This window comes from Spea bombifrons, chromosome 2, assembly GCF_027358695.1.
Source record: "Spea bombifrons isolate aSpeBom1 chromosome 2, aSpeBom1.2.pri, whole genome shotgun sequence".
In the NCBI taxonomy this organism is placed as follows: domain Eukaryota; kingdom Metazoa; phylum Chordata; class Amphibia; order Anura; family Pelobatidae; genus Spea; species Spea bombifrons.
Window position 1 is genome coordinate 103,065,319 of NC_071088.1, and position 17,427 is coordinate 103,082,745.

General features: G+C 35.2%; 1 protein-coding gene across 4 annotated transcripts in view; it reads left to right on the plus strand.

The window, feature by feature from the left end:
• The window catches only part of DACH1 (dachshund family transcription factor 1), a 166,244-nt gene that overhangs the window by 137,557 nt on the left and 11,260 nt on the right, over positions 1 to 17,427 (plus strand). For all 4 annotated transcript variants that reach the window (XM_053455410.1, XM_053455411.1, XM_053455412.1 and 1 more), the window contains one exon: positions 16,927 to 17,078. In XM_053455410.1, the coding sequence (XP_053311385.1) occupies positions 16,927 to 17,078 (152 nt within the window). The remainder of the gene's footprint in view (positions 1 to 16,926; positions 17,079 to 17,427) is intronic.

The window sequence follows — 17,427 nt, forward strand, 5'->3', positions numbered from 1 at the left end:
TTATCAGTGTTAGCGAGTGATTTGTAAAGTCTTCAAAATTAGTCTATACATTATCAGCTCTCTTAAAGTTTCTACCTAGACTTTTCCCCAACATTACAAAATACTTATATTATTATGTACTAACAGCAACATATTGTGGCCTCGGAAATTCTAGGGGATAGGATTCCCATGCTGCAAAACCGTGAGACTGAGATGACTTCCACATTGGCTCATTTACACTATAGAGGCTGTGCCAAGCTCCGTCCACCTTTAAGACATGGAGTTTTTATGTGGTTTATTTTTCCAAACTTTTCAGCAGCGCTTCTTAATTTGTTTCCTCTTCATTGCTCTACAGAAAGGGCATTTGCTTGAAGGTCTTCTCATTTAACAGATACTGGGAGTAGTTGTAGGAGGTCTGACCGCTGTGATGAAATACATAGAGGAGAGCTTTGGAGGAATACAGGACAGTTTCTGAGTAACCTTACTTTGGTTCTATAAGTATGATATACAGGTTCTATTTCTATCCCTACGGTACAAATATACACAACAATGACTTCATATGTTACATTTTCTGGTTAGTGCCAGAGGGGGTGTCGGTAGTTTTCTCATCTCTTTATATGTTTAATCAGCAGTGCTTTATGTCCCATCCTATAATAATCTTCCCACATATAATAACAGCCAAATGGCTTGGAACATGTGCATAGTTCTGCTGAATAAACCATTATAATTAAAAAGTGTTTGTGGGCATGAGTTTATTTGTAATATGCAAATGAATACTTAGTTGTAAAGATTATGTACTCAGAACAGAATTAGATGCAAATTCTAAAAGGCTACATTTCTTAGGGTTATTAGGAAAACTATAAGTCTTGTAGTTTATGAGAAAACTGATTAATCCATGTATCAGTACTAACACATCATTGGTAGGTAACATATTGATGGCAATACAGGGCCGACTGTACCATAGAGACACATTAGGCAACTGCCTAGACCATTGAGCTGGTAGGGGTGCTTCTCATAAGGTTCTTTCCCATGTTAGTAAGCAAGTGTATGCAGGACAGAAGACCATGGACTTGCCTAGGTTACTAAAAACCCTAGGGCCAACCCTGATCCAATTCTCAAACTCTTATGATTATGGGTACTGGGGTCTACCTTTAACTCTTAGTTGTAATAAATGTACCCTTCTGTCTGCCTCTCTATCTATCTATCTATCTATCTATCTATCTATCTATCTATCTATCTATCTAATCCATGGATTGAGTTTACTGTGTATTATTAATAATTTTAATCCATCAGTTATCCTAACTAGAGCTGAAACAACGAATCGATAAAATCGATAATAATCGATAACGGAAATCATCGATAACGATTTCCGTTATCGATTAATCGAGTGATCAATTCGTTGTTGGAGCACTCGGCTCCTTTTACTTACCTCCGCGAGCGTTCCCCGCTTCTGCTACACGCTCTGCAGTCTCCGCCTTCTTTTAGCTACGTGACGGATGTGACGCGTTCCGGAGGTAAGTATTCTTCATGTCTATGTGCACGGATCGCACAGAGCCACTCGCACAGAGCGAATCGCTCTGTGCGAATGGAGCCACTCGCACAGAGCGGTTCGCTCTGTGCGAGTGGCTCCACTCGCACAGAGCGGTTCGCTCTGTGCGAGTGGCTCCACTCGCACAGAGCGGTTCGCTCTGTGCGAGTGGCTCCATTCGCACAGAGCGGTTCGCTCTGTGCGAGTGGCTCCATTCGCACAGAGCGGTTCGCTCTGTGCGAGTGGCTCCATTCGCACAGAGCGGTTCGCTCTGTGCGAGTGGCTCCATTCGCACAGAGCGGTTCGCTCTGTGCGAGTGGCTCCATTCGCACAGAGCGGTTCGTGAGTGTGGGTGCAGGGCAGAGTGGGGGTGGGGGTGCAGGGCAGAGTGGGGGTGGGGGTGCAGGGCAGAGTGGGGGTGGGGGGTGCAGGGCAGGAGACTGGGTGCAGGGCAGAGTGGGGGTGGGGATGCAGGGTGTGAGTGTGGGTGCAGAGCAGAGTGGGAGACTGGGTGCAGGGCAGAGTGGGGGTGGGGATGCAGGGCAGGGTGTGAGTGTGGGTGCAGGGCAGAGTGGGTGCAGGGCAGAGTGTGAGTGTGGGGGCAGGGCAGAATGTGGGGGCAGGGCTGGGTGCAGGGCAGAGTTAGAGACTGGGTGCAGGGGCACAGTGCAAAGTGCTGGGTGCAAAGTGCCAGTGCTGGGTGCAAAGTGCCAGGGCTGGGTGCAAAGTGCTGGGTGCAAAGTGCCAGGGCTGGGTGCAAAGTGCAAAGTGCTGGTGCAAAGTGCTGAATGCTGGGTGCAAAGTGCTGGATGCAAAATGCCAGGGCTGGGGCAAAGTGCTGGGTGCAAAGTGCTGGGTGCAAAGTGCCAGGGCTGGGTGCAAAGTGCTGGGTGCAAAGTGCTGGGTGCAAAGTGCTGGGTGCAAAGTGCAAAGTGCTGGGGCAAAGTTTCTTGAACAGTAATAGTCCACCTCTTTTCAGAATGTTTGGGGTTATTTTGTTTCATAAATATTGTGTTTGGGTTCTTGTACTTTGAAAATATTGTTTTTTATTACATCATAACAAAATAAGAATGTTAATGTAAATTTTAAGTTGTTTTTTAACATCCAGTTCATTAAATTCTTTTAAATAAACGAAAAATTTGCATATTGTTTTTTTTTATCCGATTAATCGATTAATCGAAAAAATAATCGGCCGATTAATCGATTATTAAAATAATCGTTAGTTGCAGCCCTAATCCTAACTCCAAAAACTATGCTCATTAAAAAAAAACTTCAAAACACTTAGAGAACATGCTTTAGGGATGTATCATTTTGAATGCTGTAAGCAAGAGATAGCTAAAACATCTGTTTTATAGGTTGTTATTTTATTAACAAAAATGGTTAATTGAATGTACCTAAATTGAACTAACATATCGTTAAATGTATTAGGATACTTTAAGAAAAACGCAAGGCAAGAGGATATGGATATAAGGATTGTAATTCAATTTATATTTATATATATATCTCAGTACATCAAAGTAATTTTAATTGAGATTGTTACAACCACTACATAACAGTGGTTTGATCATCGTTGTCAGGGTTTCATTCCGGTTAATAAACATAAAATTCTTGACTAATACTCTGAGTCATCTAGTAGTTGACATACATGGTTTAATGAGCCATTCTGCTAAGAATTACTAGCATTTTTTAATTATGTTTTGTAAGATTTTTTTTGGAACTCTGAAGACCAATTTGCATTTCTTGCCACACTCTCAGAGATGGCTCAGATCAGTGAATCATTGTGTTTTATAGTCCAAAGAACAGTCTCCAGCTTTAAATCAGTTGTATTAGTTAACAACTAATACTCTAACTTTTTTTTTTTTTTTTTCCATCAAATGCATACTTACAGATGCTAGAATAATCTCTAATGTTTTTGCTCAATCTGCTCTGGAGATGGATGAAATAAATAGTTTAAACTAATTAATGTAACACCAGCTGTTACAAGAACTTGGCAGACCGTCTGTGAGGTTTGATGGGCAGAGAGCGGCTGCTGCACTTGACTTTATTTTAGTACAATGTTGATCACAGCTGAAATAAAATATGTGCCAAAGAAAAATGCCAATATTTTGTTTTCTATGAATCTAAATAATGAAAAATATTTATTCATTTTGTGGACTTTTAGGGTAAGGATTATCGTGATGTCTGAGTAAACAAAGCCAGTGCTATACTTAAAAGTATACTGAGTACATGCAAAATATTTTTGTTTAGATAGAAAGATAGATAGATAGATAAATAGATAGATAGATAGATAGATGGATGGATAGATAGATAGATAGATAGATAGATAGATAGATAGATAGATAGATAGATAGAAAAAATACTTATGTATATAAATATGTAACTAACACACTCACATAGATTGAACAGGTATATATGCATTTATGGAATGTCATTGTAGTAATCCTTTGCACTTATTATTATTATTATTATTATTATTATTATTATTATTGTTTTATATAGCACCAAATTCCATAGCGCTGTACACTTATCCACATGCATTACATGTGTTAAATGCATGCCACAAAGCCTGATATTGGGTAAATGTACCCAATATCAGGCTTTGTGACATGCATTTAACATTAATGGCTTACACAGCATCTGTGTGGTGTTGCACAAGTCATGTATATAGTCATGATTCAGTTTTAGACACACGGTACTGTGCAAGTGTTTTAGGTAGGTGAGAAAAAAAATGCTCCAAAGCAGGAATTCTTTCAAAAATAGACATTAATATTAACAAATAATAATATTAGTAGTTCATTTCTATCATTCAACAAAATGCAAAGCAAGTAAACAGAAGTAAAAACTAAGTCAACTCAGTATGTGGTGTGACCCTTTGCCATCAAAACAGCATCATTTCTTCTAGGTACGCTAGCACAAAGTCAGGGATTTTGTTGGCATATAGTTAGGCGCTAATAATTCGGTTGAAACACAATCATTAACTGATGTAGAATGAGCTGTGTAGGAGGAAATAAACAGGCGAGAAACAACCAAGCTTACTAACAAGGTGAGGTTGCTGAAGTTTAATGTCAAAGATCGTACACAATGGCAAGACTGAGCACAACACAACAGTAAAACCATTGAACAGTACTGCATATATATATATATATATATATATATATATATATATATATATATATATATATATATAGATAGATAGATAGATAGATAGATATAGATATTAGAATTAAAAAAAAAAGATGAAAAAGTGATATATATTTTATCAGGTAATGAATCTGGGTCAGTATATCTATTTTTATCTCATTTTGCCATTTAATGTTAGCATTTTACCTTTTGGTAAATCTATTTTTGGAACTGAATATAGACTCCATCATAAGTATGCATATGTTTAGTTATTACAGTACGCCGTACAGAATTGATTATCATGCAGTGTAAATCTACTGTCATTTGTCAGTTATGGTATTATTCTTTAACTTATGAGACGAACCAACAAAGAGTGCCGATCAGATCACAAGGGTGCTGAAGAAAGACTTGATGGATGGAACATGATGTCATTAGAAACATGGCACAGCTCTTGATGGATCTGACCTCTTAGAATTCAGTCACACATTCTAGGAATATATATACTGTGAACTGTGTGACATAAGCTAAATGAAAAATAGGTGCAATTTGTATTACTTTATAGTAATATTCAAAATGCATACTTGTGACCTCTATTGAATTTCTTTAAAATGGATTTAGCTTGATGCCTTAGATTTACTTTATATTATTATTGTTTCATACCATGTGCAAATATAAGACCAAAAAAAATATTATAATTATTAGCAGCATTGCAAACTCAAAGAAGAACCACTGCTTTTGTTTAAACACGCCTTGCTAACAGGCTGACATCATTCACATGATGCGTAACACTTTAAATATAATTGACCTATGGGTGCACGAATATATATTTGTGCACAATAGCAGGTGTGCCTATACACTTTATACCATAGTGTAGTGTTTTATTCCATAAGAAATATACAGCTACAGTCTCTTCCATTATCCAGTTACTCATAATATTTTACCAAAATACATTAACCCTACTGTTTATCTCACTTCCTCCTCAGCCACCCAATAGATGGTAAGCTTGCAAGGCCAGGGGCCTCATCTACTTTTGTACAATGATGTTGTAATGTATGTTAATTGTCATTTAAATGATACGTTAAATATTTTCACTGTAACATTGCAATGGAATCTGCTGGCGTTATATAAAAATATATAAAGTAATAAAGTTAAACCAAACTGGGAGAATTAGTTTAATAACTAACTAATCATACCCTAGCAACAGATTAAATACCGAACTGGTGACTACATTTTAGTCTGGACTGGGACTAGTATCTAGTATCGATTCCTGTAAATTTTGAAAATTTGGACACAGTGGGCCAGATAATTTATTCCTCCTTCCTCTCACCCTCTCTGTGATAAAGCATAGAGGAACGGCCAACGTCCACCTGCCGTTAGGTTTATTATATGAAAATAAAGGAGTTTTATGTACGTTTTATCGGTCAGATGGCGGACAGAATATATACTTTTTTTGTCCTTTACTTTTCAGCTTGCTTAACAAATGAACATAAATACATAAATAAAACATTAGCTGAAAAGCTTAAAAAAAAGATCAATTGTTTTGATTTAATAGGAGGCTTTCAAGCAGTGACCAGAACAAAATAAATAATCAGAGTGTATTTTGAAATGGAAAGAAATTCATCAATCATTTACAAGAGACAGTTTTATACTGCATTAAACATCTGTTGGATCATTGTAACCTGAAGTAGTACATTCACCAAAGAGAAACAGATTTATAATGTTTCGATTCCTAGTGATTCATACAAGCCAAAATTAAAAATAAATTTTTGGCAAGTTACTTAGTTACTTATAAAAGATTACAAACACATCTTTCTTCATCACTCTAGATGTATTTGTGATTTAATCAGAAACAATATTGCATTATCATTGACCTATATATTTAGATTAGCTGTAGTGTTATTACTATACTAAGGAAAAGTACATACCCCCAGAATGTCAAACTGAGACACCTGGGTTGGGAGTGTGACACAAGACATGGAGGGGTGGCATCTAAAGTGGGCATGCTTGGGGCATGGCCACCCGCCTCACAGGAAGAGCCATGTCATGGTGCTCAGCTTCACAGCATAACAAGGTGCTCTCTACTATAGTGGAAGTCAGATAATAAAGACAGAACTGAGGAGAAAGAGAAGTGTTTCTGCAACTCTTTTTTGTTCACTAACCTGCATTACTCCAAAGCCTCTTGGAGTACTTTTGCAAGAGGGCAGAGCGGCAGGGACAGCCTCCCTCTGTTCCTCCAATCAGGGGAGAGGGTGTGTGGGCCCCTCCCTCTGGGAGGCCTGTTTCATGGAGAAGTGGACGAAGAAAGAAGACACAGGGGAGAAGCAGACAAAGAAAGAAGACAGAAGAAAAGAAGACAAGAAGAGGCAAAAGAAGAGGAGGATCTGCAAGAAAGGAGACAGGAACTCAGAAGTGATCGGCGGAGAAGGTAGGGAGACACAGAGTGAGTGTAAGAGAGTACAAGAGAGCATGAGTAAGTGTGAGTAAAAAAAAAAACCTAAAAACCTAAAAACCTTAGGTAAAATACATATATCATGAACATACACAACAATCTGAGTTAAGATCCACTTGATTTATGTGTTTCTCTTCTGAATTTGTGATAGCTCTATGTCAATCTATGATATGCTGAATCAACTGCTAATGGATTAATCTGAAAAAAGATCATAGCTGGCAGGGAAAACAATTGAATATTGTTGCCTAGATCTGTATGATGTTTCCTTGAGAATGTTAAAAAAAAATCTGGAAAAAATGGTTCTGAACAATTGTAGGGGTTTGTGAGCATCCTCGCAATTTCAGCCCTACAGACTGTAATAAATAGCCTAGCCAGTGTTTGCCATGCAAATAATCATCTGAAGCTGTAACAGTTGAAGTAGTTACTATGAAGGAAACAGCGGATGACAGCTTCAACCATACACTAGGAATTTCCCCCCCCCCCGAGCAATGTATTTTATTTTACTAAGCACTTTTTATTGTATTGCATCTTGTCTATTGCCTTTTATCTGTCCAAGTGGCACATTTATTAAGGTTTACCACCCATTTTACCAATATATGTTAAAACCGGACATATTAAAGTCTAAAGTTATAATGAACTGAGTTAATGCCTATTGAAATAATCTTACTGAAAAGAGGCTTTGCATTAAATGTTTTGTGGGTGTTATGCAAGGCATAGGCTATTTCACTCCACAGACACTTAAAGGGTTATAGGATGTTTTTGTAGGACGTAATGTGATTCATTATATTTACATGAGTCATATTAGAAACATTGTAAGCAAATTAAGACATTAGGAGACATTTTGAGAATCCTTCTGTAGTAGAGCGATGTTTTTCTCCATTGAACAGACTGGATTGTAAAAGCTGAGCCCAAATTATCTACACAACCTATTTTAGGTTATTATTAAAAAACACTACTTTCAACATGTTTATTTAGCAGAATTTTGGTGTTTTGAATGGCAGGGTGTAAGCATATATGTGGGATTGGTTCAGATTACTTACGCCATCAAAATTACCAGTGGCATATTCTAGGCCTAGTAGGCACGTCCAGGGGACGACTAGGTTTCGTGTACCACCACTGCTGTATGGGGCAGTTAAAAAGGATATCACTGATATCCTATTCTGGTATCCAATAATCATTGCAGCACGAAGGGAGGGATATCTTCAAATTGATACTTTGGTATGTCTATCTTACAGTGAACACCGATTAGCACATGACCATAGATTGTGTCACCTAGGAAAGCCCTAATATGTTGTTCCTTAAAAGCCCATTGCAGGTGGTGTCTTCCTCACAGATGAGTTTTCTATACAGAACATTATTGAGGTCAAGAGAGACCCCACAGAATTAGAAAAACTTGGCCTTTTTAGTTTTGTAGTGGTTCATCTGTAAAGTTTAGTAGCAGATAAGTTCTAAAAATATAATTTCAAATCACCAGCAACTTTTTTTTTTTTTTTTTCTTTTAAATTTATTTATTTGGTTTTTCAAAATTTATACATGAAAAGAAAAAAGGAATAAGAACAGACTTCGCCTGTATCCACCAGGCGAACTGCAACATTACAGCAAAAAAAGACAGAGAAAAAAACATTAACCACAAGAAAAAGGAGAGCAAAAAAAAAAAAAAAAAAAGAAAAAAAAAAAAAAAAAAAAAAAAAAAAGAAAGGTAAACGCATACATAAATACTAAACAATAAACATAGGCAGATAGGGCAGCAAGTACCACATTAAAATATATATTCATTCACATCTTAACATGCATATATTGTCATCCCCGCATCACCAGGGTAGATTGTAACTATTCATCAAGTTACAAAAATTTGAGCTAACTTAAGTATTGATATTAATCAAGTTTGCCCATTTGTAATTGGTCCATCCATCTATTCCAGAAATTATATTTTTCTTTATAGAAAATTGGGTAGGTTGCAATTCCTCTCTCCATCTGACATTGATATATAACTTGTGCCTTAACTTTTTCCCAAATAATCCCTTCTGTCTTTTTCCAATTCCTAGCAATTTCTATTTTTACAGCTGTTAATAAGTGAAGAAGGAATCTCAGATCGTTATTATTTGTATTGGGAAGATTTAGATGCAACAAAGCTTGATCAGGAGTCAGATTCCATTTTTTTCCAAAAATCATTTGCAGACGGGAGGATATAGAACTCCAAAAATTTTTTATTGCTATACAACTCCACCAAATATGTATTTCATCTCCCTTTGGTTCTCCGCATCTCCAGCAATTAGGTATAGCATTGCGATACATTTTTGCTAATAGCGCTGGAACTCTATACCATCTATTCATTAATTTAAACTGTAATTCATTTAAGTTTAAACAGTGAACATGTTTCATAGTAAGTTTCAAAGCATAATTCCATTCCTCTAAATTTATTTCGCAATTTAAATCTTTTCCCCAATTTTTTAGCGCTGGAGGGAACGGGATTTTTTTATAAGAAAGGATTATGGCCAAAGATTTAGTAGTCATTTTATTATGTTCCTTAGATTTTAATATTTTTGTAAACAAGGAGATAGAGCTATTTTTATTATCAAAACAAATATTTTTGTTCAGGAATGACTTAATTCTTAGATATTTAAAACAATCACCCGGGGAAAGATTATATTGTATTTGTAAAGTCGTAAAGCTTTTAAGGATCTGATCTTCATATAGATCTGAGATCTTTGATATACCCGCGTGTTTCCATGTGGTCAGGGTTATATCCTGTATTAAATTTTCTATGGTACTCAATGGTAAGGACACAATAATTTTATTTTCAAGTCCTATTTTTTTCCTTATTTGAATCCAAACCTTTAATAAGTCTATCAAAATTAACTTGTTACATGTCTTAACATATTCCATAGTTTCCTTTTTAGGTAGCCAAAAAAGTGTTTGGAGATCTTTAAAGGGAGTATTATTTAACAGTTCTAAGTCATACCAAGATTCATATTGTGCATTATCCAATAAGGTCATTAATATATTAGTAAATTGCGCAGCCAAAGCATAATGCTTAATGATTGGAAAACCCAGGCCTCCTTCATATAACTTTTTTGCTAATAATTGGGAGTTCAATCTAGGTTTTTTTTTTGCCCATATAAATTGTGTAAATGCTTGTTGTATTAGTTCTAGCCAAGGATCGGGAACAGAAAATGGTATTAATCTAAAAATATATATAAATTTTGGTAGTAAATATGATTTAACCGCATTTATCCTTCCCATCCATGAAATATATAATTTTTGCCAATTTTTAAGTGATTGATTCATTTCTTTTATAGCTGGCAATAGATTTATTTCTAACCAATCTGCGGGATTAACTGAGATTTTTATTCCTAAATATTCTATTGAATCTTTAGCCCAAAAAAACCCGAATTTTTCTATCTGTGATTTCTGACTTTTATTAATAAATAAAGGTAGAGCCACTGTTTTTGAAACGTTTAATTTGTAATTCGATAATAAGCTATATTGATTAATCACTGTCATGAGACTCTCTGTTGATCTTATCGGATCTTCAATTGTTATTAGGATATCGTCCGCATATAATTTTATTTTATGGGTCTCGTCTTTCCCACATCCTTTGATTCCTGGACTAGATCTAATCTCTATTGCAAGAGGTTCTAATGAAATAATATAAAGAAGGGGAGAAAGTGGGCAACCCTGTCGGGTGCCGTTCGTTAATGAAAACCAAAGGGACTCAATTCCTGGTCCGACTACTCTCCCCATAGGGGTTGTATATAGGGCCATAATAGCTCGGTGAAAATCACCATCCATACCGAATGAAAGCAAGGCCTCTGACATATATACCCAGCTGACCCTGTCAAAGGCCTTTTCCGCGTCCAATGACAGGGTCAGTTGGGGAACTCCCCTCCTGCTTGAGTGTTCCAATAGATCTGCAAGAAACCTTACATGGCTTGCAGACGATCTACCTATAATAAATCCTGCCTGGTCCTTATGGATCAGACAGGGAAGAACTTTTTTTAGTCTTTGGGCCAGGATACCCGTATAGATTTTGAGATCCAAATTCAATAGAGTTATTGGCCTATAGCTGACCAAGTCCTCTGGGTTTTTTCCTGCTTTCAGAATAGGTATTATATTACCTCTTAAAAGTTCCCTGGGGATATTCCCTGTTTTCATAACCTCATTAAAAAAGGTGGTCAAATTAGCAGAAACTCGGTCTATAAATATTTTATAAAAATTGGCATTAAATCCGTCCGGACCAGGGGATTTTTTTAGTTTTAATGTTCTAATTCTGTTTTGAACTTCCTCAATTGTTATCGTTTTATTGAGCTCTTTAAGCATTTCTCTTGTAGGTTTAGGGAAAACTCTACTGCTAAAATATTTTTTAATTTCCGATACCGAACATTTCTGCGGAGTATTATATAACATACTATAAAACTCATTAAAAGCTTCCCCAATTGCTCTGGGATTCAACAGGGTTTTACCTTTATAAACTAATCTTGTAATTCGCTTTTTTGCCCTTTTTTTCTTAAGTAAGTTAGTGAGCAGTTTATCCGCTCTGTTCCCTTTATAGTATCTATTCATTTTTAGGGAATTTAGGGTTTTATTCACTTTCTCTAATAGAAGATTATTAATCTTATTTTTTATTTCTTCAATCTTCTCGGTCCCATGAGCTGATGGAGATTTTTTATTTTCTGTTGTTACTAAATAAAGATTAATATATAATTCTGACAGGGAGGATTCAAAAACTCTTTTCTTTTGAGCTTCTAGTTTTATAAAATGGCCTCTAATTACCGCCTTATATGCACACCATAGGCTACCTGCTGATATTCCTTCTACATCATTCTCTTTAAAATATAATTTAGTGGTCTCATCTATATATGCAATGTCTTGGTCTTTCTTCATTAAATTATCATTTAATATCCATTCAGGGCGATGTTTAAAGATTAACCCTTCTACCAGTACTGTCAGTAAGTTATGATCAGACCAGGTAATTTCGTGTATTTTTGAACTTGAAACTCTAGACATCAAACCTAAGTCCCCTACCGCCAGATCTATCCTTGAATAAGATTTATATGATTTGGAGAAACAAGTATAGTCTCTCTCATTAGGATACATGGTTCTCCAAATATCAAATAGGAAATGATTGTGTAACAGCGTTTGAAATCTTTTAGCTTGTGCAATCACTTTTTTGTCTTTCGTCGTACCTTTTTGAGTCATTTTGTCTAGATCTGGATTCAATATACAATTAAAATCCCCTAAGATCATCAAGAAACCCTGTTTAATTTTCATTATCTTTTTAAAAAGAGCTGTGAGAAAATAAACTTGTGAACTGTTTGGTGCATATACATTAACCAATGTCATTAATTTTTTATTTATTTCAATAATCATTATTATGTATCTCCCGTCTGGGTCTAATTCTATTAACTTTATGTCAACATCTATATCTTTACTAAACAAAATTGCTACTCCTCTCTTTTTTTTCTCTTTCAGTGAGGCCTCAAATATAATGGGGAATCTCTGAGTTTTCATATTTATTTTATCATTTAATCTCCAATGTGTCTCTTGAATACAACAAATATGTATTTTTTCAGACCATAATCTATCCAAAAGTAATGTTCGTTTTAAGGGAGAATTTAGACCTTGGGCGTTTATCGTAGCAAACTTAAGCATTGTTTTCAACTTGATCAATATATTTTACTACCCTGGTGATGCTTACTAATCTGTCATAAACTAAAAAAAATGTATACATATATAACACAATAAGACAACATTTAAGACTTTGTACAGTATACAGCTCAATTTTAAAATGAGAAATATACATCCGCATGAGTCTCTCCCTAAATCCCTCAGTTGCGAGAGATACAAGCGGAATATTTACCATCCTACCGATGGTTGTCGGAATTAATGGGGTATTCCTAATAAGGCAGGAGAAAAAAAAAAAAAAAAAAAAAAAAAAAAAAAGTAAATAGGTTCGAATAATTCCAGAAAATTCCAAATAAAATAGTGATTCACAACCTTATATAATAGTGAATATTATTGTGTTTAAATTTAAAATATTTTAAAATATTTTATCTTCGCCCTAAAAAGTTGCTATACCAAAAATTTCAAAAATACGATTAAACCATATCCATTAAATATTTAAATTCATAATGCTTCTCTTATACGTTCTGAAAACCAATATTAGTGATAAATTTAGTTATATCCTTTGTGATAAATCAAATAATATGTGGAACTCAATATTTAATGAATCATGTGAAATATTTCACAAAAAAAAAAAAAAAAAAAAAAAAAAAAAAAAAAGAAAGTCCCAAATTGGGTTACCAAATCACAACTATATAGTATAGTAAATATTGTTGTGTATAAGTTTGCATTTTATATCTTAAACCTAAAGGGTTACTGTAGCAGACTACATGGGTACCAAAACCCTATGTATTAATAGTTTAAGTTGATATTTGGTATCCTGATATATCCCTCATGATTATTTCAAAATAGGAAAAATACCCTTTATGTCGTATCAAATCATATTTGTGACTCACTAGAGAGAAAGAAAAAAAAAAAAAAAAAAAAAAAAAAAAAAAAAAAAAAAAAAATAATAAATAAATAAACGTAAGTAAATAATAAATTCAGATAATTCCAACATAAAACAGTGTTTCACAACTTTGTAAGATAATAAGTATTATTCTGTTTAAATCAAACATATTTTATCATCATCCTAGAGGATTACTATGCCAAAGGCTCCGTGGATACCTTTAGTTAAGCCATATTCATTAAAAAATTTAAGTGCATTAAATTCATAGTGCTTCCCTTATATTTATTCCAGAGAACCAGTATTAGTGATAATTTAGGTTATGTCCTTTGTGTTAAATCAAATAATATGTGAAAATCAATAATTAATAGATCATATGGGGTATTGTAAAAAAAAAAAAAAAAAAAAAAAAAAAAAAAAAAAAAAAAAAAAAAAAAAAACTTATACCTAATCAAAAAACCTGCCTCAAAAAAACATTAATTGGGCATCAATAAATCTTATTCAATTGCATCCAAGTTTCTAATTTTTCAGGAGAGTCAAAGCTAAAGTTTTTGTAATCAAACATTACTGTGATCTTCCCTGGGAAAGTCCATCTATAACGAATGTTTTTTTGTTTCAAAATCCCCGTTGCTCCTGCATATCTTCTCCTTTGCGTTCTTGTAAAATAGGATATATCCGGTAATATTCTAAGAGTATCATAGGGGATACGTAGGGGTGTATTCCTTATCTTAGTTAGAATATTATCTTTTAATGTAGTTGAGGTGAAGGATATCAGGACATCTCTGGGAGATTCCGATGGTATATTGGTAGGTTTAGAAATTCTATAACATTTATTCCAGATCTTTATGTTATCCTGCTTTTTAATACCAAGCATATCAATAAATGTTTCGAAATATTCTTGAAGGTTATCATTCAGGATGGTTTCTGGAATTCCTCTAAATCTAAGATTATTTTGTCTGGACCGATCTTCCTGATCTGCTATTTTTTGCTCCAAGAAGTTCATTTTGTTGTCACTCTGCTTAATAGTGTCCTGATAAGTTTCAAGTTGAGTTTCTAAGTACTCCAATTTTTCTTCATTTTGTTTTACTCTCATTGTAATTGCTAATAAATCAGTTTTTAACTCCTGAATAGCATTCTGCAGTAATTGTTTAATCTGATCAAGCTGAGCATCTAACTGGTCTTGTATAAACTGTTTCATATCCATTGTTGTTGATGAGGGACTTATGTGGGAAATATCTGCATCAGTTTGATTGAGTCCAATAATACTTTCCTCCACATTTAATCCTCTTTGATCGTGCTTAATGGGCGGAGTAAAAAAGGAGAGTCTTTTTTCTGTTTTCTGATCTTTTCTGTCTTTTCTCATAGTTTTTTCTTGAGTCTTTTTGGAAGCCATTATTTAAACCGTGTTCTCTCAAGGGTATCGAGTTGTCAGATTGTCAAATTCACTTCGAAGGTATTACTACATAGATGTGCCTCCAAAACAGAAATTTTTTTTTTTTTTTTTTTTTTTTTTTTTTTTTTGTTTTTTTCTTTTTTTTTTGTTTTTTTAATTTTTTTATTCTTTTTTTTTTTTTTTTTTTTTCCTTCCTCTCTCTCTTTTTCTTTTCTTTTCCCTTTTCTTTTAATTAACTTTACTCTTTCTCTTCTATCCTCATCTCCTCTTTATCTCCTCTTCCTTCCCTCTTAAAGTAGTGTACCAATGAGGGGTTTATTGGCCCAAACACTTTAAAGATGCTCAGCTGTTCATATATTTCAATATTTCCTTCACTTCAGAAGCAATATAAATAGCTTAACTGATGTTATTTATATTCATAAAACATAAAAATACAAAATTATAAATGGAAATTAATAGAGGTACTTATCCCACGGAATCAGCTCTTTTTTAGTTTTCCACTGAGCTCCGCTTGCTTTGCTTAGAAGTCTTTAGCGTCCTCCATTCTTTAAGATCTTTAAGATTGATAGCTTTCCTCAGTGCAGATCTCTATTTAAAACTTCAGACCACATGGTCCGTGTGCAAAGTAGGCCAAAAACAAGCCTGGATCCAACTCCACTCCACCACCTCCGGCGAAGACAGGGCCAGCGGTTCTCTCTCACAAAGCCGCACATGAACAAGGCCCACGCTGTCCCCGCACGGTCTAACGGGTCGGCATGAGAGAGTGTACCGAATCTCGGCACAACCTCCACCACCGCCTCAGGACCGCCAAATTAGCAGAGCAGCAGGACCACAAGGAGGATCAAACCGGGCAGCGAGGTCACCTCAAAAGCACTGCAGCTGAGAAAATCGGACGCCTTTAATAAAGCTTGGCAGCTCGGACATCTCGGGCATCTCGGGCAGCTCGGGCGCTCGAACACCCGTACTCAGACGCTTGGATGTGATTCCTCCTCGGCCTCATTTCATCTCGCTGCCCCCATTCCGACAAACCGCACGCACAGCACGTCTAGCGTGCTACGTCATTGCTCCACCCCCCCACCAGCAACTTTTAATGATTTGTTTATTATGGTACTTACAAATAACATCTAGATGAATTAACTGTTTTACCATTAAACTCAACTGACATTTTGTGACTTGACTGCCTGACTCATTTTGCCATTTGCTAAGCCAACTGTATATTGTTTAGAAGGTCTAAGTTTAGCACCTAGATAGGCTAGATCATTAGTTATTTTGCAGACTTGATTTATATTAAGGTGTATTAACATTCTGAAATGTAAAAGTATGGGTTCCTCAACTACATGAATATATACTGTACAATTTAAAGGAAACATATAAAGCATTAATCCTGGTTGCGTATTTTGTGCCAGGAATCACAGATGTGCCTTGCTTCTGTGTAATAACAAACTACAAAACTCTACATTGTAAATGGCTGGAGTTTGTAAGCGGTGTAAGTACAGTGATATTGTTGATTTTTTTATACAGAAACCATATTATGACTATGCAAATTCTACATGTTTCAACTGTAAAACACCATCCTCTATTTGTCGAGCCATGCTCAGTACAACATCAACTAAAATTAGATAATTGAGAGGTAGTCATAAAGTCAGCCTGAATATATTATCACAAGTATATGTGGGATAATATTTGTTTTTAGAAAGGTTCTCTTGCATTGTAAACTCAGTCTCATTAGAGACCGCATTTAAAAGGCTTATAAAGTTACTCATTAATGTTATCTTGTTGTATCTCCACAGCTTTTTCATTAAAGAAAATTCAGCAGAAAGCATTTTCTCTTGATAGCAAGAACCAATTTGCAATAAATGTTCTGGAAACCACTAGGGAAACCATTACTGAAGTCTAATAAAAACAGACAAGCGTAACTTGTTCTATATTTTTGTTTCAATCACATACAGATGAGACCCCGCTCTCCACACCAACTGCTAGAGACAGCTATGAAAAACTCTCCCTTTCTGGACATGGACAACCCCTGCCTCCTGGCTTTCCATCACCTTTCCTATTTCCTGATGGTCTGTCTTCCATAGAGACGCTTCTCACCAACATTCAGGTAGGGCTATTAACATTGGAAACAAGAACAATTAAGATCGTATACAGCAAACAATGAAGAATCGAATTATTGTGATTCTTTGCATAGTTGTCCCTATTCAAGAATTTGCTGTCTAAGTTGGGAATATTTCTTGAAAATGTTCTATAATTTATTGCACCTTTTACTATCCAGTATATATAAATGATAAGGGAACATCCACATACATGATTTTTACGGTGCCAGGTGGTTTACCATTGTATATTGTGTGTGTTGTTATGAGAAGAATATAGCTAAAGTAATATGCATTTAACTGCATTAGTGTAACAACAACACTAAGAGGAAGTTCAACTGGGCCCTTATCCTCTTCGTG